The following is a 24986-nucleotide window of genomic DNA, read 5'->3' on the forward strand; positions in this document are numbered from 1 at the left end:
GTTTAAATGTGAACAAATCTCAAACCAGCTGGGTTTCTATTACAAATGTGTGCAAAATGTGAAAACAATGCAATTTTTGAATTGCAGTGTTTGCATCAAATAAGAAATGCAATTAAAATAATGCATATTGCAGTGCTATTATCAATATATTACCAGAAAATGGTTTCAAAGCAACAATATTATCATTTATCGCGATAATTACCAGCACAATTTATCACGCGGCAAAATTTATCTTGACACAAACCTCACACCGATTCAGTTCAAGTAAAGCTGCTGGATGGATCACATCGTGCTGCATCTAATAACATAATATCTATGTTTCACATCGACTCATTTGGCCCGCCGCTGCAGGACCTACGATGCCCTTATGGACTCAAAAATAACTTTATTTGGCTGGGGGGTTTTTCTCGTTTTGTTTTGTTCTTGTTTTCTCCAGTAGAGACATCGCAGCGTGTCACATGCAGACCTCCATGACACACGCACAAAGAGTCGCTCTGTTATTGCGTGTAATGCCTGTGGTGTGTTGCTGTGCAGGTAATAAACATCATCAATGCGGCCCAGGAGAGCAGCCCGGTAACGGTCGCCGAGGCTCTGGACCGCGTGCTGGAGATCCTGAGGACCACCGAGCTCTACTCCCCCCAGCTGGCCTCCAAAGACGACGACCCCCACACCAACGACCTGGTCGGGGGGCTCATGACCGTAAGAAGCAGCAACATATCAAACCCTCCTCAAACTAAAACCTCCGATTTTTTTCAAACCAGATGCAATTTTAATCACTTTTTTTTCTACTTCTTCTTCTTATTCTTATTCTTATTCTTATTATTATTATTATTATTATTATTATTAATGTTGGGCTACAAAAATGTATGCTTAGGTACAAGGTTATAGTTATAATATTAGCAGAATAAAGATGTAATTTTACCACAAGAAGGTCTTAAAATTAAGAGAAAGTCATTTTAATGAGGATAAAGTTTTTAGGTTCTCCAGCTTTATTTATAAAGCACTTTAAAAGCAACACTTTTAACAAATATGACATGGTGTATGGTTTAGCAGGCAGTACTTGTATTTTTTAATTTAATTCGTTTATTTGTATCAGAATGCAAATTCAGGCTGCTGTCATTGTGTGTTTTATAACAGAACTATTGCTAAAAAACGATGTAGAATAATGTAAACGAAACATTTTCTGGGTAATATCAAAAGATTTTGTGTTTATTTTCTTCATCCTCTTCAGGACGGGCTGCGGAGACTCTCTGGGAATGAATATGTTTTCAGTAAAAGTAAGTTTCAAAACGTCACTTAACACCAAAAGGAATTCAAACAAATCTGTTTCACGTTCTGTAATCTTTTATGTTCTTCTGAGTGTTTTGCTAACATTAGAATAAAATCTTATTTCTGGGAACTTTTCTCAAATACTGCATATGTGGTATGCACAAAATGAGACATTTACTTTTTTAAATTTTATTTTATTTTTTTTACAGTAGTCAGTTTTGTTCATTTAGTTTAAGAATAAACTAAATGAATAAGCTAATTCAAGTCCAAATTTATTACCAATCAGAAATCAATCTAGTTTAATGCAGACAAATTCAGTTGGGCATTTTATACTATACTGCTTTGTTTTTAAATTAAATTACAATGATGTTAAAATTGTAACATGTTAAGAAATGTGGCCCCACAAGTGTTATTCAAATAAGAAGAAAAAAAGAAAATACACAAGGAAAGTAGATTACAGTCCACTGTAATGAACATTGTTTCCTTCCTTTTTGTTTCAGTTTTTTGGTTTTAAAATGAAGACAACCGTGAATATTTTCAAATAGGGTGAAGTAAATGTATTTTCTTTAAAGGAACATTAAAAAAAAAGCAGGTAGTTTTCAATGTAAATGAAAAACAATAACTTTAATCTAAAAAAACAATACTAGTGTGAAAGACTGTTAAGGCTATCATCTTTGCATTTTAAAAAAGATGTAAAATTTTTTATAATTTTTGGCCAAACTTCCCTGCTCTATAGGCAAGCTTGGTGGAATCCAGGTTCTGGTTTCCCTCTTTTACGTTCTAATAGTGTGTAATCTTCAGAGGTGTGTGTCCGCGGTGTGTTCAGGTTGTTCTATCCGTGTGCTAGATATGAGCCAGAGCCAGCTGGCCATCCCGGTAACGCTGAGCGACGTTCCTCCGTCCATCGCCGAGATGCTGAACGACGAGGAGCGCTGGGAGTTCAACATCCTGGACCTGGAGGCAGCTACGCATAAAAGGTACCGGTTTCACCATCATGTCTGTGGTTACTGTTTAATAAATGAAATAAGAAACATGAGCTTGTTTTAAGTCAATAATTCCTTAACATTGATGAAAGAGTACTGGTTTAATTGGCAGATTATTCACTTATAGAATGGAAAAAATGTCTTAAGTGAACAAATCTTCAAGTGGAACTGGAACTTTTAAAATAAGAGTAAAAGAAGCTGGAACACAGAAACCTAAAACACTTCTCTCATGTTGTGCCTGCTTTGTCGTTTGCTTTGCTGCAGACCGCTCACTTACCTCGGCTTGAAGATTTTCACCAGTTTCGGAGTGTGTGACTTCCTGAACTGCTCCGAGGCGACGCTGCGCTCCTGGCTGCAGCTCATGGAGGCCAACTATCACTCCTCCAACTCCTACCACAACTCCACGCATGCTGCAGACGTCCTGCACGCCACGGCCTACTTTCTGCGCAAGGAGAGAGTCAAGGTAACGGACCGCAGAATGGGGAGCTTGATTGTTTGAAAGGGTTTCAAGGCACAAATTGCCATTTTATAGCACAATCAAGCTACTTTATTTGCTATAAAAATGCTTTTTACATCAAATAATTTGACTGAGTGAATTAATGCCTTGCAATTGGGCCTCTGTTTCTTTAAGAAACTCCTGCTCTTTGTGAAGCTCTGCCTTCAGGAAGTCATTACAACTTTGTTCCTCTGTTAACAACAGTTTTACCAGCTTTGCACTGAGAAGTAGCTCCTATAATGAGCTCAGCGGTTCCACCAGGTGTTTGCTAATTGCTGCTGGCTAGTCTGAAGGAGCAGAATGGAGGAGTTAAAGCGAAGAGCTGCTTTGTGAGGTGGAAGCTTGGGAACTGCAGCTCTGAGGAGGAGCTGCATCTCAAAGGCGGAGAGAAGTCCACCCAGGCATTTCTTCCCTGTGTAATGGTTGCCATGACGATTAAAGGATTTCTGAAACATGCATTAAAGAGTCAAAGCAACTCCCTATGTGTGTTTTTTGTGAGGGAAAAACATTATAACATGATGTAAAGCTAAAAAAAAAGGTTGATTTTACATAAAATTGAACCATTATAAATAAATAAATTCCACCCTGACGGACATTTTTCTCCTAAAAAAATTCTGTGGGTCCAAATTCAGTCTCAAGACTCGTCTCACTTGCCAGGTTTTTGCTCTTGTGCTCTCCCGCTAGCTCAGCATAATTTACCATCGTCGTCTGGCCTCAGGCTGGACTCATGAATTAATTCTCTCAGGAAACAAAAAAAACTCTTAGAAAAATCTGAGCTTCTTGGAAAATGCAGAGATCAGCGCCATGTCTGGCCTTTTGCGTTGTTGTGGCGGGAACATTTTCTGAGAACTGGGATTTCTTCCCTGGGTAAACTTTCAGCTCTTGGCAGAAAGTTCTGTTACCATTTCACAATTATTGTGTATGATGTGTTGTCCCATGATATAAATTCACATTCTCTGAGAACAGAAGCTTGTACTTGTAATGTGACAAAATGTGAAAATGCTTAAGGGGTTTGAATACATGCATGTTGAAAAACAGCATGGAAAATAACACTGTATTTTTAGTCTTCATAGCATATTAAAAGTTTTTTTTGTACCAAGTTTTGAACCACATTCTGGATAAATAAATAAACATCAGTGACACATGACAGATATTAGGAATTATTGCATGCCTCTTTTCTTTCGAATTTACAAGAAAGACGGCAAAGATGCATTTTGCTAACATTAGCTCTGTAGCTAACAGTCTTTTCAAACACCAAAAACCACCAACCCTGCAACAACTGCTAATGTTAAGCAATAGTGGGTTATCTCAGAATTAGATTTGCATATTTATAAAGTTTCGTCCAGTTATGCTGACGTCTCCGTTCGGTTTCTGCTGCCTCTTCAGAGCAGCCTGGACCAGCTGGACGAGGTGGCGGCGCTGATAGCCGCCACGGTCCACGACGTGGACCACCCGGGCCGGACCAACTCCTTCCTGTGCAACGCGGGCAGCGAGCTGGCCATCCTCTACAACGACACGGCCGTGCTGGAGAGCCACCATGCCGCGCTCGCCTTCCAGCTCACCATCCGCGACGGCAAGAGCAACATCTTTAAGAACATCGACAGGTCGGTGAGAGGAGAGGTGCCTGAAAAACCATGGAAACCAATGTGTTAAAAGAAAGAACATGTTTATAATGTGCCTGTTTTTGTGTCTGCAGCTGCTCTCTGCACTTTTTAAATTGGGGATGAATAAAGTTTTACTGAACTGAATTGAATGCAGTAACATTTTTACTCAAAAGCAGACCTGGGGCAGTCAGGTGTATTTAACTAATTGATAAACGTCACTTAATTCAGCAAAATTCATGAGGAAAGAATTATTTCGATCTCATTTTAGTCTTGGGTAATAGAAAAGGAAACAAACATCAGTCAAATAATAATAATAGTAAATGTAAATGGTAATCCTTTAATATCACAATTATTATGTTTCGGATCTAAAAAGAAATTACAAATCCCTTTTGCTCATCTATTTGTCTCACTAAAATATTGCATTGGTTGTTTATTGTTGAGCAGGTATAAAAAAAAAAAGCTACATTTTATGGGGTTTTAATAAAAAAAAAAAAGTGGCCTTTAAAGTTTGGACGTCTTTTCTTTAATATGTTATTTAAAGCATAAGCACCACCAACTTCAGCTCTTCTACTGCTGACTGTGGCTATAAATATATCTCACAACACATTTCATGCTAATGTGACTAAACACTTGAATCATGATGTTTTATGGTTGTTGCTATGTGACGTAAATGCTAGTCAGCAGAAGTCAGGGGACTAACAGGCTGTAACTCTGGATGAGTGGTAAGAAGAAAACTGATGTTGAAAGAAAGCAATTGGAAGAGCCTTCTGCTCCGCGAGAGCAGCCAGAAACGTCCTGGCCTACATGCAGAACGCTGTGACAGGAACAAAAAGAAAAGAAAATGTGTTAAAGTTAAAGTTAAAGTTTTCCATCAGCAGCACAGTGGGGAAGAACGGGTTGGTTGTCACACTTTTTGCTTTCTTCTAAATTTCAAAAATTGTAATGCTTAGTCAGTGTGACCTTATTTATGCACCACTTTTAATGAAAATATAATTGTTAGTTCTTAAAAAATAACTTTCAATATACAATATTTAATTTAATATCTTAGCTGTGGAAAAAACACTATAGAAGCAACAATATCTCTTTTTTCATGAACATTTCCCAACTTGTCAAACAATGAGTTGGTTATAAAAACAGAATCATGTTGTCCTCCACAGAACAGAATAGGACTTAATAAATCTATGTTGTTTTATTTACTCACTTTTTTCATTTTCAGTTAAGGAGTTTTTTCCATTGTATAAATAGCTGCCATTTGTTTCACATGTGACAGTCAACCCCATCAGTGATTGTTAGCTAGTAGTTACAAGCAAGCCGATGCTATAGCCCAGCAAAGAAAAAAGCTGTTCTAAAGAAAATCTCTGCTTTTCCACCTTCAAATGAGTAGAAAGGCAGATGTTTAATTCTAAGTCCACTGATTAAAGACAACACAGAAAAAGCTATTTTGGAGAATCAGACACAAACATCTTGTAACGTCTCCCTCTGAGGGATTTAGCGACCCGTTCTCCCTCTGGTGTTTTAGCTGTCCACTGACTCTCCTCTCACGCTGTCTCCACACGCTCTCGCTGCCATCAGGAATCAGTTCCGCACGCTGCGCCAGGCCATCATCGACATGGTGCTCGCCACCGAGATGACCCGCCACTTTGAGCACGTCAGCAAGTTCGTCAACAGCATCAACAAGCCAATGGCCGCCATCGAAGAAACCAGCACCAGTGTAAGCTCCAGCAGGCGTCGTTTTGATCTTCTGGGCCGGAAATGGTGGCTTTTTTAACGTAAACAAGATATGACAACAAACGCTGGTGGTTTTTCATATGCGCTAAAGTCGGGGCGGTTGCCCAGGGCGGCACACAAAAGAGCGTGCCAACCAAGAACCAGAAAATAAAATGTGCCTTCTGGGACAATTGCTACGTTACTGTACTGTTTGAGCTTTGTCCCGCGTTTGAATAAAAGCTGATATCATTAAAAGTAATTTATAAATCAGTTGTGTTCAGATTTAAATCAATTATAACCTCTTACACGGTTTCTGCTGATTTCTGCAGAGACAGTGATCGGTTCTGCTGCTCCTCAGATTGGCCTGTAAAGTAGCATCGCCTTAAACCAGTTTGGTCTTAATTGAATACATATCTTGCCAAGTTTATTATCAAATTTAATCACAATACTATATTGTGAAAACATTTTTTTCACTTATCTGTACTTTCAGGATTTATTCTGCATTCTTGCTCTCCTAATCATCAGAAAAGTGTTGCGATAAGGATTTTGATTTTCCGATCAATTTCATTTCGAATGAAGTGGCAGGAGATTGGTGTAAATTTTGTGAAAAGCAATAAATGAAACCTGAAAAGATCCTTTCTGTGTGAGTCAGAAGAGGAAAAAGCTGAGAATGAATCACAAAACAATCGCTGCCATGTTAGCTCTGTAACCCAGTTTGTTGTTCCGATTCTGCATCACACAAAAATTGAGAGTGCTGGTTCACAGGCGAATGTGTTACAAACTGCAGGATGTAAAACAAGTTGTGGAGCTGCTGCTGGTAGCACATGTATTTTATTTCCTGAGTCAAGTTCATATGAAAGGCTGCAGCTTGAAAACCAATTTGGAAGATTTGTCACGTTGATCCTGGGAGACACGTTGCCATGGTACCTTACCAAATGTTTACTGAACAATTTAGTGATTTTTTTTTTTTTTAATGTACAAGCAGCAGAACTCAAAGCAGTATTCCAGAGCAGGCTGGGAAGCAGCTGTAGTTTATAACAAGGTGCACATCATCCATGGATGTACTGCAGACAATAATACTGGTATTTATTTCAAAGCGGTGTTTTTCTTTTAAACTCTAAAAGCTTTGTTAGCTTCACTTTGTGGCTCACCTCCCAGGGCAGTGTGGTCTTAGGGGCACCATAAGTAAACAAACTTATCTGTCAGAGGCGCCACAAACTGGTTCTTAAACTGGTTTTAATTAAGGAATTATTCCTTGATGGAGATGGGACACAGAAGGAGGGGCTTATTTCAGCAAACAACCACCAGTTAGATGTTGCGAACAACAAACTGTGCAAACTGGCTACATTTCCATTACAAATGTGCTCAATACTTTGTTGAAATTCCACTAAATAAACCTCCCACGATTTTCCAATTGTGGTGTTTCTATTAAAAAAGAAATGCATGAATAAAATCAAAAGTGAATAAGTTTGTTCATGTTATAAGTAGCGAACAAATTATTTGTTGCAACTTCCTGTTGTCTTTTCTGCCATTTCTGCCAGTAGTAACATCTTAGCCGTAGCCTATGTTAGCAGATCTGAGTCACTGATGTTTCTGTCGATAGCGTCGCTCATTTCTGTGTGATACTTCCAACAGAGCACGAACAGCGACTGCGAGGGCCAGAGCAACATCAGAAACTCTCCAGAGAACCGCCTGCTGATCAAGCGGATGCTAATCAAGTGTGCAGATGTGGCGAACCCCTGCAGGCCTCTGGAGCTCTGCATCGAGTGGGCGGGCCGGATCTCAGAGGAGTACTTCGCCCAGGTGGGGGGGCAAAAGGGAGACAGCCGTTTGTTCCTCGTCACCACTTTGGTTGTTTTACTTCGAAGCGACTGAATTGGTTTTTGTCTTTGCTCGCAGACGGATGAGGAGAAGCGACAAGGGCTGCCCGTGGTGATGCCCGTGTTTGACAGAAACACCTGCAGCGTGCCCAAATCTCAGATCTCCTTCATAGACTACTTCATCACAGATATGTTTGACGCCTGGGACGGTAAGAGCAACATTTTCCGCACCGCCGTGGGTATTTTTTTATGTTTTTTTACACACATAGGGAGTTTATTTATTAAAACAGGCCTCTTTGTTCCTAAAAACTGAAAGTCAGATCAACGCAACAGCTTTCCAAGAAATAAAGTTCTCCCTGTTCTGGAGAAAATCAGCTTCATGGCTCTTCCTCACATGTTCCAGCTGTTTCCCCGAAGACCATCAGTTCCATTCTCATGCGCTTGAAAATGCTTTGTTCTTGTTTTCCTCTTGATGCTCCTATTATGACCTCGCTGCTTCCAGCAAATGTTTAGCAGATTTACTCTGAAATAAGAACTGATTCTGCTCATGGACTGGTTCAAGGTGTCAAAGTTTAAAACAATTACATTTTTTTTTTAGTAGAGAAACACTTTCCCTCCCCCACCTGTTGCTATGGGCTGCCAGTCCATTTTAGCTGAATGAGGCGAGTTCTCACCAAAAATCTCCCTTGTACTAAAACATTTGCTGTTTAGAAATGTTTAAAATGTAAAAAAACAAAAGAAAAACTGAGATGAATGTGGCTTCTGCAGCAGCCACTCTATAACTTTCCTTTAAGGTGACGCCATTTTGAATCTCCAAGGGTAAATGAACAGAATACCAGTGGAAACATGGAAAAGCTGGACAAACATGTTAACTAGAAGCATTTGTTTTACTGGCATAAAAAGACTGTCCAGTGATTATTGAGAAAGGTAGAAATAATTTCCAACATGTTATTTTTTTAATAAAGTGTAAATGATTTTTTTTTCCTAAATTGATGCTACTTTCCAATAGTTGAATTTAGTTTAACATATCATTTAATTAACCAGGGACAAACTAAACTCTTTTCCAACAGTCTCGTAACCAAGACAACCTATCAAACTTTGTGAAAACAATGTTAAATGTAAATCTGACAGATGGATGAATAATTTTGCGCTGTTTGAATTTGGATGGCTTTATGGTGACACAAAGAAATTTGAAGTCATATTTTAATGGAAACAGAACTCGTCTGAGCTCGACCTCCGAACTACAGTCCAGACAGAATGAATGAAACCAACCCGTCAGCGCTAAAAAGAATTAGAAAGGAAATAGATTCCTTATATTAGCTCCTTATTCCTACTAATGTTCCCTGTTCCTACGAACCCCGAGAGGAAAGCTGTTTACTGTCAGCGGCTCTGATGTCACGGAAAGACTTCTAATGCTAGTGGGAGAAACTAGGAGAGTGTCACAGGAGGGGGGTGAGGTGGGGGGTAGTTGGGAAAGTTCTAACTGGGTTGAGGGGACTCCGGTTCACACATAAACACAAGGCGCATACGACCCACTGGGGTCGCTGTCGGTTCATGTCAGGGGCCACAGATGCAGCGCGGGCCATCAGCGAGCCGGAAGCCAGGATGTAAACAAGCGAGCGAGAGAACACTGGGAACGTACACACAGCGGAGTGAAAGGGGGGAGAGACACGGACACCTCTGAACCCGTCAGCCCCTAACTGTGGGACGCACATCACGTTAGCCGCCGCGCATGAGCCATTTCAGACCAGCAAGGGTATTTGTAATTAAGTGTTATCACCTAATCCTTTTAGAGAAACTTTCTGTTGCATGTGTAGTACATCAAATCTGTGTGAAATGAGAGCAAAGTCACAGCCCTGGGTCACATTTTAGTTAACCACATACCCACTGGTGACACCAGAAGCCCAGAAGTACTGACTCATCCCTCAAAACTGAAGTATGTAGCTTTTATAAACAATGTGTTTTTCTTTTTTTACTTATTTGTTGAAACGATGGCGTGGCAGCATGGTGTGACACAGATAAACTGAAAAAATCCAGCTCCTCTGCCTTCTCCCAGTGCTAACTAGAAACAACCAATCAGAGGCAAGTGGCGGGTCTTAGCGCTGTCAATCACAATCTCAAGTGACACGTTTTACCCCCCTTTCCCTCTTCCTTTGCTCTCTGCTACTGCTACAGCTTTTCTCCATCGGTGTAGTCTGTGGTGAATGCTAAGGCTAGTTAGCATAGCCACCAATGACAGCAGATAAACTGTCTTCTGTAACTGTAAGTTGTTTCTCCACCATTAGCACATTTAGCAGTGAGGACATGAGGATGATTAACAGCACTAACACCCTCCTCCTGGCTCTGATTGGTTGTTTTTGGAGCGAGGTCTGCTACCTGCCTCAAAAGTGGTCTCCAGTTCACTTGGCATTCACATATGCATTGGTACCGCACCAGATTTCAGCCAAACTGAGGTTTTTGTCCACATCAGACCAGTTGATGCATTCACCTCCCCAACTGAACCGGACTTTCTAGGCAAGCGGACTGCAGTTGGAGTAAGGCGGACTAACTGTGATTGGTGTTGAGTTATTAGCCAAATTCTTTAAAAAGTAGATTATATGGTTGTCAGTTGAAGATATTTTGAGCAGTTGAACAGAGAAAATCTTCGTCAGTGCAGAGAGAGGATGTGCATTGTGTAGCTTGAGAGAAAGGGAGAGTGTGTTGACTAAAATATATTTAGCTGGTGTTTAGTAAGTTTAAACTACCTTTTAAATGCACCAAATGGTACACCTGTGTCAATATGTTTTAGTGAATATTTTACAAACTCCTGCTTTGTGTGCTGCAGCCTTTGCCAGCCTCCCCAACCTGATGGAGCATTTGTCCGAGAACTACAAGTACTGGAAGAACCTGGACGACATGAAGTGCAAGAGCCTGCGTCCTCCGCCGCCCTCCTGACTTCCTGCTCTCCTCTCTGGCACCGCGACCTGGGCCGGACGCTAAAACAGTTAGTCATTTCAGCCGCAGCGCTAAAGTAGCGCGTACGGCGAGGAAACGGGGCCAATTCCCTGGCTAAGAGAAACGAGATCGCCGACTGATGAGCACTGTGGCACTGATCCCGTCTTAAATCCCGGACGATTTTCTCGTTCCAACTGAACATGGTGTTCCACCGCCATGGGAAAAGAAAAAAACAAGTTTTCATCTGACAGCCCGAATGACTGTCATCCGCCATTTTGTTCTGGCGTCTCTTTGAAACTGCGTGGACCTCACGGCTTACCCGACAATCCGTACCATACAGCGTAACACGCCGGAAATCTGCACTTTAGCAAATCAAGACATTTGGATTTCGAGCTCTGTTTTGCTCTTTGCTTTTTATTATTATTATTATTATTATTATTATTATAATTATTATTATTATTTTCTTTAAACCCTGTCATTTTATATCTGGGTGTGGTTGCAAAAGAGCAACGAGAGCAAGAGGCACTTGGCTGAAAGGTGAGCATCTCTAGTGATTGTGCTTCTTCGTAGATGTGAGTTCGCATCTCTAAAACTTCTGATACAGACTTGGGAAGGTGCTCAGCTGGAATTATTCATCCTTAATATCTAAAAAAAAAAAAAAAACATGTGTGTGGGACCAAACTGTAAGCAACCCCAGTAGCCCTGAGCAGGAAGAGTGTTGTAGGAAAGATTCCAAGAGCAGATCTCTGGAGACGGTGGGGTGAGCCGATAGTTCAGCCCCATAGATAAAACCTGACAACCAAGGGCTGTTCTGTGTGCTGCGGATGTTTTAAGATCATGTAGCCTGAAAAAAAAAAGATAGAATCTGCAGCTTTAGCTTCTTTCCCGTCTTTAGTGTGTGTAAAAGCAGCCGATGTGGACGATGGAGATGCTTTTACTGAGCAGATTGCACTGTACCGGGGTAAATGTTGAACTTTTAGCTTTGCGACACAAACTGTAGAAATGAACTGTGAGCATCTGAGCAGGTTTCATGTGGACAAAACTTTTATTTTAGTAGTTTGGGGAAGAAATTGACCTCACTCAGAACATTCAGCCATTTATTTTCTGATTTGTCACACATCTTTATAAACAAATGTCGCTCAGTCTGACCCATGAGTTGTTATCCAGTAAGATCTCTGAAGCCGTAAACACGACCAATGAAAATTCAGTTGAGTTTTTTTAAATTTTTTATAAAAAGACAAAAAAAAGAAAGAAAACCTGATCAAATCACGAATATGGTACGTATGCCCTCTGGTGGACATAACAAAGATTTGCACATCAAACCAGCAGTTAAATGTGAGCAAGAAATTACTTCTTCTGTAATTGTAAATGTATTCATATATGATTTTTTTTTTACATATACGCAAATTTTCTGGTCACTTTTAGTTGAAAATGTATTGGCAACCACTAAAGCAGCCAGCAGGAGGAGATTATGGCAGTGATGGTGATCCTCTGAGCTGCAGCTACACACTGCAGAATCAACCCAAGGCACAGAGATTCCCTCATAGGTGCCTTATAGCTCACTTTTCTCCTCACACACTACAGCATATTCATAGTAACGGCTCCTGCTTTCTATACAAAGTGAATCACAAGAAAAGCCACAAGTTTCGTTGGTGATTTTTAGGCTAAAAGAAAACACATCTGCGACGTTTTCATGGTCTTCAGTCATCCCATCACAGAGGTCCTGGGTTTTAAGTTAAAAGGTTGCATTTTGTGGTTCATTTTGCTCATAGTTTCAAATACCTTAAAAAAAAACACACACACACAACTTCGTCCAACATCACTGTATTTATTGTCACTTTACTGATGATCACTTTCTTACGAAAACGCCTTAAACCTGTCGTGTGTCGCTGTTTGGGTGTGCTTTGCTTGTGCCACACTGTAAAACTACCTGATGCGCCTGCTGTTCATGTAAATACTCAGCTAACACGCCGGTTTTCATATGCCTTGCTTCGCTTTTAATGTTTCTTCTTATTTACTAAGGGGTGCACCAATGAATCGGCACCGATTTCCTCAATTTTGGGAGATCGGCAATTGGCCAACGACACTTAAATGCAAAATTGATCTTATCTACGCCACAAAAATCTAAAAATCGCCCCCAATTTGTGCTGCTTGGCTGATGATCCGCCTTTCAGGTCACGGTTTGCCAACTTAGCGACTTTTTTGCTATATTAAGTGACTTTTCAGACAAATTAAATGGTGAAAATTGGAATCGGCAGGTCAGGCTATGAAAGATCGTTGATCGGCCAGAAAGCTGCAGTCGGTGCTCCCCTGCTATTCACATTTCGGCTCATCGTGTCCAAAAATACAGAGATCTGAAACACGGTTCCAGCTCAGATTGTTTCACGGTCATGAGAGGATATTTTTGCTATCCTGTAACTAGAAATTTTAGAGAGAGAGAGAGAGAGAGATTTTAAATATTTAATATTCACACTTCAGACAGCCATGCCTTTTCCGCTGAACAGCCGCTGCTTGAATGCAACATGCATTCTGTCTTTTAGCCCAGCAGAACCACAGACAGCTTCGCCTTCAGTGACGCCCGTGCCAACCCTGAGCTTTGCACCATTTATAGACGAAAACTGTCATCAGAGTGATATATGTATGTCGAGTTGAGAAAAATCTATTTTTGAGAAAATTAACATTATTATTATTGCCCATGACAACTGTACTGTGTGTTTTTAAAGATTTTACTGCCCCTTGCATAATAGTTGTACGTTTTACGCTCCAGCTTCCTAAACTCTGCCATGTCTGATTGTTTTGAAAGCTTCATGTATTTTTCTCTTGCCACGTTATGTCTTATTTTTGACGTTTTCTGTCAAACAAAAAAAGGATTGTGAGAGATGAATAAAGCGTTATTTAACTATGAAGTGGCTACATCACTGGCACCAACGCAGATGTCTACTTTTTTAGCTTACCTCTGGTAAAGTTTTATTTACCAGTTAACCTCCATGTTCAACATTGCTTCATTCTTTAAGCAAAATATATGAAAGCTCTGGTGGATACACTGGTGTCCAGTCCTGCTCCAGTTGTCATTTTGTTACAGATATTCTCACATTTTTCACCATCACAATCTGACTCATGGGAGAATTCAGTGGATTCATTATGGCGAGCTAGCCAGGAGGTATCACCAAACCACGTCACCTTCATCCATGTTTCACAGATGATGTGAAGCTCTTTACCTGGAGTCTGCACAAAATAATCCCAAGAGCTGTAAATGGTCCTGCAGCCTTAGTTTTGACACCACTGGTTTAGAGGAAAAGAAGCAGCACCAGAGCAGATCCAGGTAAAAATGGATAATATATTTATTGGACATCGTCACATGTAAACAGAAAATAAACTATAAACTTTGTGTAACTACATGGAAAATAAACTATCCCATTAGTTTGAGAAATCAGATTTATTTCATGAATAAATAAACGTGCAATATCACATTTGCAATGTTTGACATTTAAAATGCGAGCTTTGTTTGGCACTGATTGGTGCAATTAATGAAAACAGAACAACTTAGGAGGATTCTGGCAGCTGCCTCCATAACTTTCACCAGTATAACCTGTAAAGAAAAAAAGATTAATTTAATAGTGAATCTTTAAAATGAAGATTCATTTAATTTTCAATTAAAGGCTGTTAAGCCTGTTTTTAACACAGGGCTTAAGAACAGACTATCTGCAGTTGAACTGAAGACTTTTTTAATGCCACTTTGAATTAAATTTAAGACCTCAAAGGAGGATAGGATCCTCCTGTAGTATAATCATGTTCAGCATAAATTGATATTTCTGGGCTGTTTATGGGTCTCATCAGTGGCTTCTCACTGCATATGACTCTCTTAACCTTAACGCCACACAAAAGTTTTAGCTTCAACGTTTTTTGCCTGGAGTAAAAACGCAGTTAAGATATCTGCGCCTGACTCAAGCTGACAGAAAATTACATGAGAATAAATAGTCCTGCTGCAACAAAATTTAAGATCTGTGACTCCTATCTTTAAGACCAACTTATATTTTTATTAATTAAAGACATTTTAATGACTTAAATTTAGAAACATGGATTTAAAACGTTTTAAGGATGCATAGACACCCTGAAAAAGGAAAACGTGAAAATTTGTATTTGTTTCCTCTGACAGAACCACAGCAGGGATTTTTTATTTCTTACCTCAAACAGGATTCAGCTCTATGGATCTCAAACAACGATGAAAAGAAAAGCAATATTTTTTAACTCAGTTTTCATTCACTTTAATTAATGAACTTTCCTCAATAAAAAAATAAAAAACAACTAGTCAACCAATGAATGTAAACAGCAATTGTCAGTCTACAGTCATATGATGTGTGAGGCAACGATCATCGTCCTTCTCTCCTGAGTAAAGGCTTCGGTTTCAGAGTCCTCCGTTCTCCTCCAGCTTCTGGAACAGCGCCTGGCTGCGCAGCCAGGACTGCCTCTCCCCGTCCTTCCACAGAATCAGCAGGTGGTCCGTTGAGCACGTCACCAAGCCCTTCTCCCTGAAGCTCAGAAACATCTGGAAGAAGAAGTCTGGCGTTGGCGGCTGAAGAACACCGGTGCCGTCTAGATTGTGTAGTCATGTATAAAATCTCACGGGTTCGTACCTGGACCGCTCCCGAGTGTCCAATCAGATCTCCGGTCAGCTCCAGTGTCCTCAGGTTGGGGATTTCCAGGACCTTCTTTGACTGAGGACCAGGCTGTTTGCTCGACCGTCCAAAAGTCCACATACCGAAGAACCCTGTTAAAAAATAAAAAGGATTATTTGCAACAATACTGCAAACATTTCAACATTTTGGGAATTTGTGACAGTTTATCATCTCCATGGAAGATGCAGAAAAATTAGACATAATCTCACATTTTTAAGCAATGAAAATCTGAAAAGTGTTTTAGTCCCCCCTAAAAAAGTAAGGACTGTGTAACGCTTAAACCAGAAAACACAATTGTGTGCGTGTGTGTTAACCTGCAGATGCAGGTTCAGCAGCCAAAGGTAAATCTTGGATCTCCCACATCCTCACACTGCCGTCTTCAGAGCACGACATCAGCTCACTGAAACAGGAAGTGTCACACACCATCACACACACACAGCCATTGAGAACAGTTCAGTTTGTTCTCATATTTCCCCCAACATTGATGACCATTTAAATTTTTTTCCCTCTTTCTCCTGGTTGATTGTAAACTGAGACCCTTTGGATCCTTTCAGAATACAGTAAAAGGATGTATACGAGCAAAAGTGAGGAAAATCCCACGAGAATATGAACTTTCAGATCTTCCGTACATATATTTCTGTTTGGGTCTTTTTACGGAAGAAAGTGCCTGTCACTATATTAGTCACTGGTTGAAGAAACGTCCCAATAACCTGAGCTTGATTTTCACAAAGATGCTCCAAATCTATGAAACAGGTTTAGAGCAGCAGCACCCTCGTGTGGCCAAAACATGTGTTACACTATGTTCTTTTAAATGCTTACAAAATACTTTAACATTTTATGATTTAGTAGAGCCTACATTAAACATTATGTACACAGCCTATAATAAACTCTTTTCCAGGTGTAAACAGAAGTGGCTCAAAATTAAAGTAACAAACTATGAATTAAGAGAGAAGTGTTTGTTAAAAAAATACATAAAAGGTCAGGACAAATATTAAAAACAATTGACTTCCAGTTAGAGGGATTCAGGGGTGGAGTTACAACTGCGTATTTTAACTCTGTAAATGTATATAAAAGAACTACTGACTTAAAACAAGCTCCTATATATTGCTGATATGATACTTGTAAGTTAGTTTTGTCTAACGCTAACCCTGGAACTAATATACTTGTACTTTAAACCAAACAAAAATCCTCTTTATTTTAGCAGCGTAATGGTTGATGCGTTTTCAGTCTCCGTCTAGATTTCAGGAATGCCTTCAGATTTATTCATTCAACTCATTTGGCTGCAGAGCAATAATCGAATCAAGTATCAATAACAGTAATTAATAAATTAAAAAACTATTGAACAAAGACAAGGTGCAGCTTCGTACCCGTCAGACAGCAGCATGGTGTGCAGCACATTGGAGTCGTGTGCAGCCCTCCTGTAGGCCACCACAGCTTTGGTCACAACATCGTACACATACAGCCCACTGCCCACCGCCGCCAGGATCAGCTACAAAATAAAAGCACACCAAGTTTGTTTTTTTTTTTTTCTCTCTCAAGAAAACCGTCACCTCCAAGAAATGTGGCGCACTGCCATAACTGCTGCTCTCACCCTCCCATTGGAGGTCAGGTGCTGGATGGACATCTCACTGGGCTTGGGAGCGGCCAGTCTGATTTCCGTCTGGCTGCTGGGCTGACACTCCTCCCACAGGATGTGCTCGTAGGCCACATTCCTAAAGTTAGCCGAGTCCCACAAGATCAACTCGCCCGCGTGGGAACCGCTGGCAAAAGTCCTGTCTGGGGGAGCGAGAAATCAGAGATTCTCCAAATAAGAATAATCCAAAGAACAAAAGCAAAACAGGAAATGTTTCAGCTTTACGGAAGCCGGGAGCAGGTTAACGTTCTCTCTGTCTTCTCATGAAAACCATCAAGAAATTAACTCGTCGTCTCGAGAAAACGGGAAGTTAACTCAGTATCTCGAGGTAACAAAGAAGTTAACTTATGTCAAGAAAACGGGCAGTTAACTAGTTATCTCAAAAAAACCATAGTGAAATTAACTTGTGTAAAGAAATTGTCAAATTAACTTATTTCAAGAAAACGAAAAAATAACTTTTTATCTCAAGATAACAGGAAATTAATTTGCTATCTTGAGAAAACCATCAGAAAATTAACTCGCCTTGAGAAAACGGGAAGCTAACTCATTACCTCGAGTTAGCAAGAAGTTAACTCGTTATTTCAAGAAAACAGGAAATTGACTAGACAATTAAGCCATTATATCAAGAAAATGAGAAACGAATATGTTAATTCGAGGACTGGCAATTAACTTGTCTTGAGAAAACCGGAAGCTAACTCATTACCTCATGTTAACAAGACGTTAACTCGTTATCTCCAGAAAACAAAAAATTAACTTCATAACTTGAGAAAACCGAATACGACCGCTCTCAGCTTCCGTACGTCATCAACGCATATTTGCAGTTTTTTGGGGTTTTTTCCCTTTGCGACCAAGCTGACCGTTGACGTTGATGAGAGCTCGGATCTGGTCGTGGTGATCAGAACAACGCGTGATCTCATCCAGCAACATGGACGAATCCGATGACACAGTCAATCTGTAGATCACTGCGTGGAAGAGAGACTCAGTCATTCACAGCAACTTTAACGCGTCGTCACCAGATATAACCCAACTCCTTCAGTCACCTATCTCTTTATCCACAGCCACTGCCACGCAGTTCTTCGGCAGTTCCACCAGAGCAGCAATTCCTGCAATAGCACCAAAACATTCACCGGCGTCCTCTCAACCAGCAACATCACAGGCAACCCGTTGCTGGTGCAACAAAACGGACAACGTTTCCTCGGCTTTACTTTTGCTTAATTGTCTTTGGTTTGCTCTCACCGGTGTCGCTGTGCTTATGTCTGTGACACAGCAGCTGGAAGTCTTTGTCCCAAACGCACAACTCTTCCCCACCGGAGAGCCACACAGACAGCCGCTCCAGCACCAGCAAACACTGACACACACACACACACACACACACACACACACACACACACACACACACACACACACACACACACACACACACACACACACACACACACACACACACACAGAGGGAGAGAGATCAGAGCAGGAAACACACCCCAAAGATGCACAGAGAACATCTGCAGGGATGAGAAATATAATTAACCTGTGCATGATGCAATTAACCTTCATCTGCAATCAAAAAAAAAGAGGCAATTACAGATTTTAACCTTAAATAATAGCTGGGGAAAAATTCATTAGAGTCAATTTCAGATTCCACCATTATCAGCGAGCAGCTCCAGGGTCCATTTGTTTTAAGCTCAGTTTGGTTCTCGACTCTTCTTGAAACGCAAAAGCAGGAAATCTAGTTATTTACGCCCTCTGGGTGGAGAGGTTCGCTAAAGCCTGACAAGTTCTCAAAAGTGAAGAAGGTCTAAATCTGTTTAGAACACTGCCCCCTAGTGTCCCCAAGTGATCCCTAGTACATTTTCACAGCTGCTCAGGTGGCTAAAAGCTTAATGATTACAGATTAAGTTGATCAGATATTCATCCCAATCCTTAAAAGTGTTTTTATTTGACTTCCAGTGTCGGTACAAGGAAGTCACAATAAAACTTGCTAACTTATAAAAGCTTACAACCATTAGACTGGACATTTGTTTCGTTGAAATTATTTTTCCCTCCATTTATTGTGTTTTCTGTTTGTTTTTAACTCATTTAGTTGATATTTTGCTCTCCGTGTTGTGATTTTTGGACTTCACGGCGGCGCATCCGCTAAGAACAAACGCTTGTATAGAATCTCTTCCTGGTACCTTCACAGAAGACTGCAGGTCTGAAATGGTCTGCACTCTGTTTCCTGTGTCAGGATCCCACAACTGACAGCAGAGTCAAGGAGTATTGAACAACGGCGACGTGAAGGAGGCTTTGTGTGGCTGTGCGGGCCTGGAGGATACACTGAGGCTCCGGTCGGAGGAGGCGGTGATGAGCGATGTGAAGCCGTCGCCGCAGGAGAAGGTGCTGATGGCTGTGATCTGCTGGGAGTGTCCTCTGAGCTCCTGCAGCCGCTCTCCTGTCTACATCAGACAAAAACAACAATGAAGACACACTGCCTTGGGGAAGTATTCTTACCATTTCAGCTGTTCCACATTTGGTTATGGTACAACCGCAAACCTTAATGTATGTTAACAAAACATTAGCTGAAAAAAAAAAAAAGACGCATTTTTTATCTGAAGGCATTTTTTCTTTATTATGCCATTTCAGCAAATGAACTCCTTCCCTAAATAAGGTAAGCTGCGTTTCCATTAAGCATAAAATTGTGGGATTTGACATTTCGGAAAAAGATTTGCTTAATCCTAATCTTGTTTGTTTTTAGATTTAGTAGCTGGGATGATATGGCTTTTCAGATACGTCGAAGTCTGCAAAATTTTCTGCAAAGCTGCAACAAAAACACTTTTTTCGCATCACACGAGTCACACGATCAACAACCAGATGTTATCAGTGACGAAAAAGACAAAGAAGGCGACAGGGTTCCTAGAAGTCCAGGCTAAAACCATCACCTGTTTAGAGCTTCTTTTGATTTTTAATAACTGGAACATTGATCAACATAATTGATGTGTTTTTGATGATGGCATTGGACAAAATGAAATGATTACTGCTAGTTTCACAATTGGTCGATGTATTACGTTTTTACAATGTGAAGGATTTTAAACCGTCTTGTTGCTGAAATGAGCCTCACATATAAACATGACTATATGTAGAGGATTTTCTCATCACTTTTCAGGATGTAGTTGCTACACAAACCAAGCGCTGAAGGTTCTAGAGGTGTGAATACGTGGGCAGGACTCTGTGATTTACTGTCGGCGACATTTCATTGGGACTGTGGGTCGTTACCTCGACGCTCCACACCAGCACCAGGCCGTCGTCCCCCGCCGAAGCAAACCTGGAAGATCAAAAAAGCGATCAGCGGCGCTGCTTGGTGCGCCTCGGCCCCCCGCCCCGCATAAGGGGATCGTTTCCACACCACCTTCAGTCGGGAAACCCAACAGAACGTCGGACTTATCGACTCAACTCGCCCTCTGACCCTGAACCGTCTTTCTTTCAAAGAAAGAAAAAAAAATCAACACAGGATGAGGTGATGAAACAAGAGATTAAATGAAAAGAGAGGAACTGTTGAGGATATATTTCTGGGACTTTCAAAAGCAATCTGGAGGGAATTTTCTGGCCTTTGCCCCCCACCCCACCTCCGATCGCGAGCCTTCAGGCCCCCGAGGAGGAGATTATTACCGCAGGAGTCCAGGCGTAAAGCGACCCCCACCTCCTGACACATACACACTTACTTAGCTCCGTTATAAATCCCCATCTGACCACTTATGCTGACCCAGTGTAGCATGTTGGCCTGCTGCTTGGCTTTTTTTTTTTTTTTCTTTTGTTGTATTTTTATTTTCACAAAGAGAGACCAGCGGCAGTGGCGGCGGCGTTCTATCTGCGTGCATGGACGGCATTAGAAGTCTACTGCGCGCACAATTGCTATCTGGTGATGATGGGCCTCTTGTCATGCTCTGGAAGTTTGCAGTAGGTGAGGATCTCCTGTCAATCACAGAGGGATGGAGGCCAGCCAAGGGTGGAGAGGTTAGAGAAAAAGGTGGTAGTGGAAGGAGGGTGAGGGAGGCGGGGGGGTTTGTGGTCGGCTTACCTGAAGTCATCAATCTGCACCAGAAATCGAACGATGTCAAAATGTCCTTTCAGCACCTGCAGCTCAGTGAAGCAGTTTTTGGGCTGTTCCTCTCCGATGCACAACACGGGGCTTTTCTGCACACGCAGGAGAGGCAGAGGCAGGGAGGGAGAGAGGGAATGATGTGGTGAACTCTCAAAACTACTATTTGTTGAGGGGAGAAAAAAATATAACATATAACTGTTTTTTTTGGGGGGGGTTAATCTCAACATCATACATACATACATAGTCTTGAAGGAGAGTTTATCAATAGCAGCTCTGTTGCTGAACAGTATCAGCAGGTAGTCCAGGACTTTTTAGCAGAGGTGGGTAGAGTAGCCAAAAATTGTATTGAATTAAGAGTAACAATACTCACCTAAAAGTAAAAGTACGGTGCGGTACTTTCACTCCTAATAGTTTATTTTAAGTTATTCAGATAACTGTGAGAAAATTGAACTAGCTATTGAATACCCTAAAAACCCAATGTTAGCTGTCTTACTACATTGGCTCCTGGGTTACATTGAGCAGGAGCGCAATATATCCCCCTCAAAGATGTGATTTAATTCAGTAAGTTTGACCTCGTTATGAATAAAAAAAAAAAATCTTATTCATAGAAGCTGCAGTGGAATAGCGCTTTATTGGCTGCTTGTGAAAATAGTTCTGAATGTTTCGGAATAATAACAGGCAGGTGTTTTGGTCACAAAGCTAATATACAAACACTGAAGCTTGAAAAGGTCAAGGGTGTTGTTTATAAAGCGTTAAATAGAAAAAAATAATGGTGACATTCGACAAGAAAAGCTGGACTCATTTTTATTGTATTTAAAATTAGATACTGTAATGACTGTAATGTGTACTTGAATGCATCATAAAGATATTACTTGCAACCATTACCGCTGTTGGAATTTAGAAGCTAAAAAGGCCTGACAACGTAGCAGAACCGAACCGAGGTGGAATCAAATCTTCGGGGGGGACCACACTCGACACAACACCTGCAGCAGCTAGCTTACCTCCACCGAGCTCTGCGCCTCCCGACCACCGAGAATCCACCGCAGCATGACGAACCCGCGGCTCCAGAAACAGCAACCGTAAGCTGACTCCCTCAAAGTAAAGACAGTAAAATCTAACTAACAACAGCCTCCCTGTGTATCTAGCTCAGGCTACGGGGTGATACATGCCTCAACAGTCACCAGACTAACCGAAAAATCCGACACGTTCTCGCGTGACTTGTTTATGGGGAGATTTATAAGTGAAAGAATCCGAAGAATCGTAATATAACAACAAAATAGAGACGATTACGCTGTCAGAATTGAAACGACATAGTGTAAAAATAAAAAAGCACAACCACAACAAATCATTCATGTGACTACGGAAGCTTTTCAGGGACAAACTAGATTGAAGTCGATTAATATTTGGGAAGTGAATCTGTACTTCCCGACATTTCTAACACATTTCTTGTGTTAGAAATGTCGACATTTACTTCGACTTTCCTGTTTTTTATTTTTATTTTTATGATTTACTTGAATATATAACTGCTGTTATAACAGTGGTACTGAATCAACATGTGGACCAGCTGATTAGAAAAGCATTCAGACATACTTACTTTACAGACCTTCTGTAACGTAGTACAGGTGTCCAAACTTTTTGTCATGTGGGTCAAAATCATCATGTCAAAATAACTTACTAAAAAAAAAATCTGAAAATATACTGTATTTTTTTTCTCCCAGCTTAACAGTAAACTAAACAGTATTTAAATTAAACAAAGTACATTTTGTAGGGAAGGAACGTGTAATACATCGCATATCTTGTACTTAAAAAGGCTTTTCCACATTTATCTTATTGGAAGAAAGGTTGTGTTTTTCTGTGGTAAGCGCTGTGCTATTTGCTATTTGACATTCACTCTAAGAAATCAGAATAAATAGGAAAAAAATGTTTGCTTTGTATTTATTTGCCTGATCAGCCACCATTAGTAAACACTGTGCCTTAGATTTCAATATTCTAAGGCATTCATGATCGCAACCTACCTATGTTTGTGAACTTTTTATTTTAATCTTATTTTTTTTGCTATATTTTCCTGAAAGTCATGTCATTTTCTCACAACCACCTTAACTGGAACAACTTTAAAGGTGGAAAGTGATTTAAAACGCCTGGATAGATGAAAAACACCGACAGAGATTCTCAAATGAAATCTCATCAGCTGCCTTTTGTGATGTCATCACAGGCGTGAAGACATAGAAGCTTGGTTTTGAGAGGGTAGATTTTAAGATTTACAACAAAATAGCAAAACAGATGAATAAGGAACTGACCGTGTCAGCTTTTTGTATCAGTGTCTAACTATTTTTAAGCATAATTTGATTAATTCAGTAAAAATGGATGACTGGTAGCTTTAAGTAGGACTTAAAGTTCTACTAAGATCAACTGGGACATGAGTATGAGGGAGTTTCTTTTTTGCGAAAGACAAATATGTCGCAGAGGAAACTTCAGTGGGACTGAAATGCACAGCAAAAAAAAAAAAAAGTTTTCAAAAATATGGAGAAGTATTCAGTATGACTGGTTCTGTTCATTTCTCCACAACTAGATGGCAGTATGTCCTAACTCCACCGTCTCAGGTGAAGGCTCCAATCCTCTGTTGGTGGAGTGAGGAAAGACCTAATAGTTTTTCTCAGGTGTTTCCTCAGTTTTACCTCACAAATCACAACAAAAAGATGCTCAGAAAAGTATTTTTGTTTAGCAAATTTCAACTCAGTCAGCAACTCCCCGACCATCCAAAGACCCTCGTTCCTCCACTCCGCCCCCCCCGTGCCCTCGTCCTGTCAGTGTGTCTCCTGGTAACACTAACACTATGCGGCGTCACCCCGGTCGTGTCTGCCGCTGCTCCCCCGATTGAGACGACATGCAGTGCGGGGCCCTGTGACCTTCATGGTGGCTCAGATCTGCGGCTGGCACTGATTTCTGATTTAGTGTCGATCCGCCGCGCTTGTCAGGGGGCTGCGAGGTATTTTCCATGCGGTAATAGAAAAAAGCTCAAGGGCAGCCGGAGAAGAGGAGAAGGGTTAGGGGGAGAGGGATTGGTCGACGTGGAGAGAATGGGCTTTTAAATGTGAGGCTGCGTTCGGTTTTACCGGCACACACAAATCTCAGCAAGAGGGATCACTGGTGGGAATGTAACTGAGGAAGAGAGGAACAAAGTGCGGCCTGCTTTTCTCTTAATCTTTTAAGAGCTAAAAGAGTTATCATTTTTATTATTAATAATATTATTATTATTTAAAAATGTCTGTCCTGCTTTAAACATCTCCACAACTTTTTCCCTTCATCATCTTTCGAAGGCAACTGGTTGCACTCAGAGGGAAAAGGGGGTTGGGAGGGGCCAGTAATTTGACACACCGCACTTTTCAGTTTTTTATTTGCTAAGAAATGTTTTGAATCATGTAATATTTTTTCTCCACTTCACAAATGTGTACAACTCTTTGTTGGTCTTTCACTTTAAATTCCAATGAAATACATTCATGTTTTTGTTTTTGTTTGTATTGTGATAAAATATGGAAAAGTTCAAGAGGTGTGAATAATTTTGCGAGCCGCGTTATATGCTTTGGATTCTGTTTTGTATTTGATTTTTGGTTTAGTCATTTTTGCCAAAGTGTGACTAAAATAAAAAAAATGCTCACAAAAACTATTTCTGAATAAAAAAAATCACTCCTTCACAGGTCATATTTGTAGAAAAAAAAGATAATCTTTCAGGAATCCTGCACAAGTCAATAACTGGATTGGATTTTAAAGATAGATCACTGTGATTTTTAA

General features: G+C 40.6%; 2 protein-coding genes across 2 annotated transcripts in view; one reads left to right on the forward strand and one right to left on the reverse strand.

Moving 5' to 3' along the window:
- Positions 1 to 13719, forward strand: part of pde8b (phosphodiesterase 8B) — a 46979-nt gene extending 33260 nt beyond the window's left edge. Inside the window, exons 15-23 of the mRNA XM_088010784.1 lie at positions 535 to 699; positions 1232 to 1277; positions 2117 to 2246; positions 2517 to 2715; positions 4135 to 4352; positions 5925 to 6063; positions 7695 to 7862; positions 7959 to 8088; positions 10704 to 13719. Coding sequence (XP_087866910.1) covers positions 535 to 699; positions 1232 to 1277; positions 2117 to 2246; positions 2517 to 2715; positions 4135 to 4352; positions 5925 to 6063; positions 7695 to 7862; positions 7959 to 8088; positions 10704 to 10813 — 1305 coding nt within the window. The 3' untranslated portion in view covers positions 10814 to 13719. The remainder of the gene's footprint in view (positions 1 to 534; positions 700 to 1231; positions 1278 to 2116; positions 2247 to 2516; positions 2716 to 4134; positions 4353 to 5924; positions 6064 to 7694; positions 7863 to 7958; positions 8089 to 10703) is intronic.
- Positions 13720 to 14130: 411 nt separating this feature from the next.
- Positions 14131 to 22564, reverse strand: wdr41 (WD repeat domain 41). Its single transcript, XM_015005197.2, has 13 exons — positions 22199 to 22564; positions 21174 to 21289; positions 20372 to 20420; positions 19435 to 19554; positions 19294 to 19356; positions 18359 to 18470; positions 18163 to 18225; positions 17980 to 18084; positions 17081 to 17265; positions 16857 to 16978; positions 15804 to 15889; positions 15448 to 15581; positions 14131 to 15359 (listed from the first exon to the last, which is right to left on the reverse strand). Exons 1-13 carry the CDS (start codon positions 22244 to 22246, stop codon positions 15219 to 15221), a joined length of 1344 nt encoding a protein of 447 aa, XP_014860683.2. The 5' UTR covers positions 22247 to 22564; the 3' UTR covers positions 14131 to 15218.
- Positions 22565 to 24986: the final 2422 nt, after the last annotated feature.

Source organism: Poecilia mexicana, unplaced genomic scaffold (genome assembly GCF_051168715.1).
Source record: "Poecilia mexicana isolate PSO_F unplaced genomic scaffold, ASM5116871v1 scaffold_12, whole genome shotgun sequence".
Lineage (NCBI taxonomy): Eukaryota > Metazoa > Chordata > Actinopteri > Cyprinodontiformes > Poeciliidae > Poecilia > Poecilia mexicana.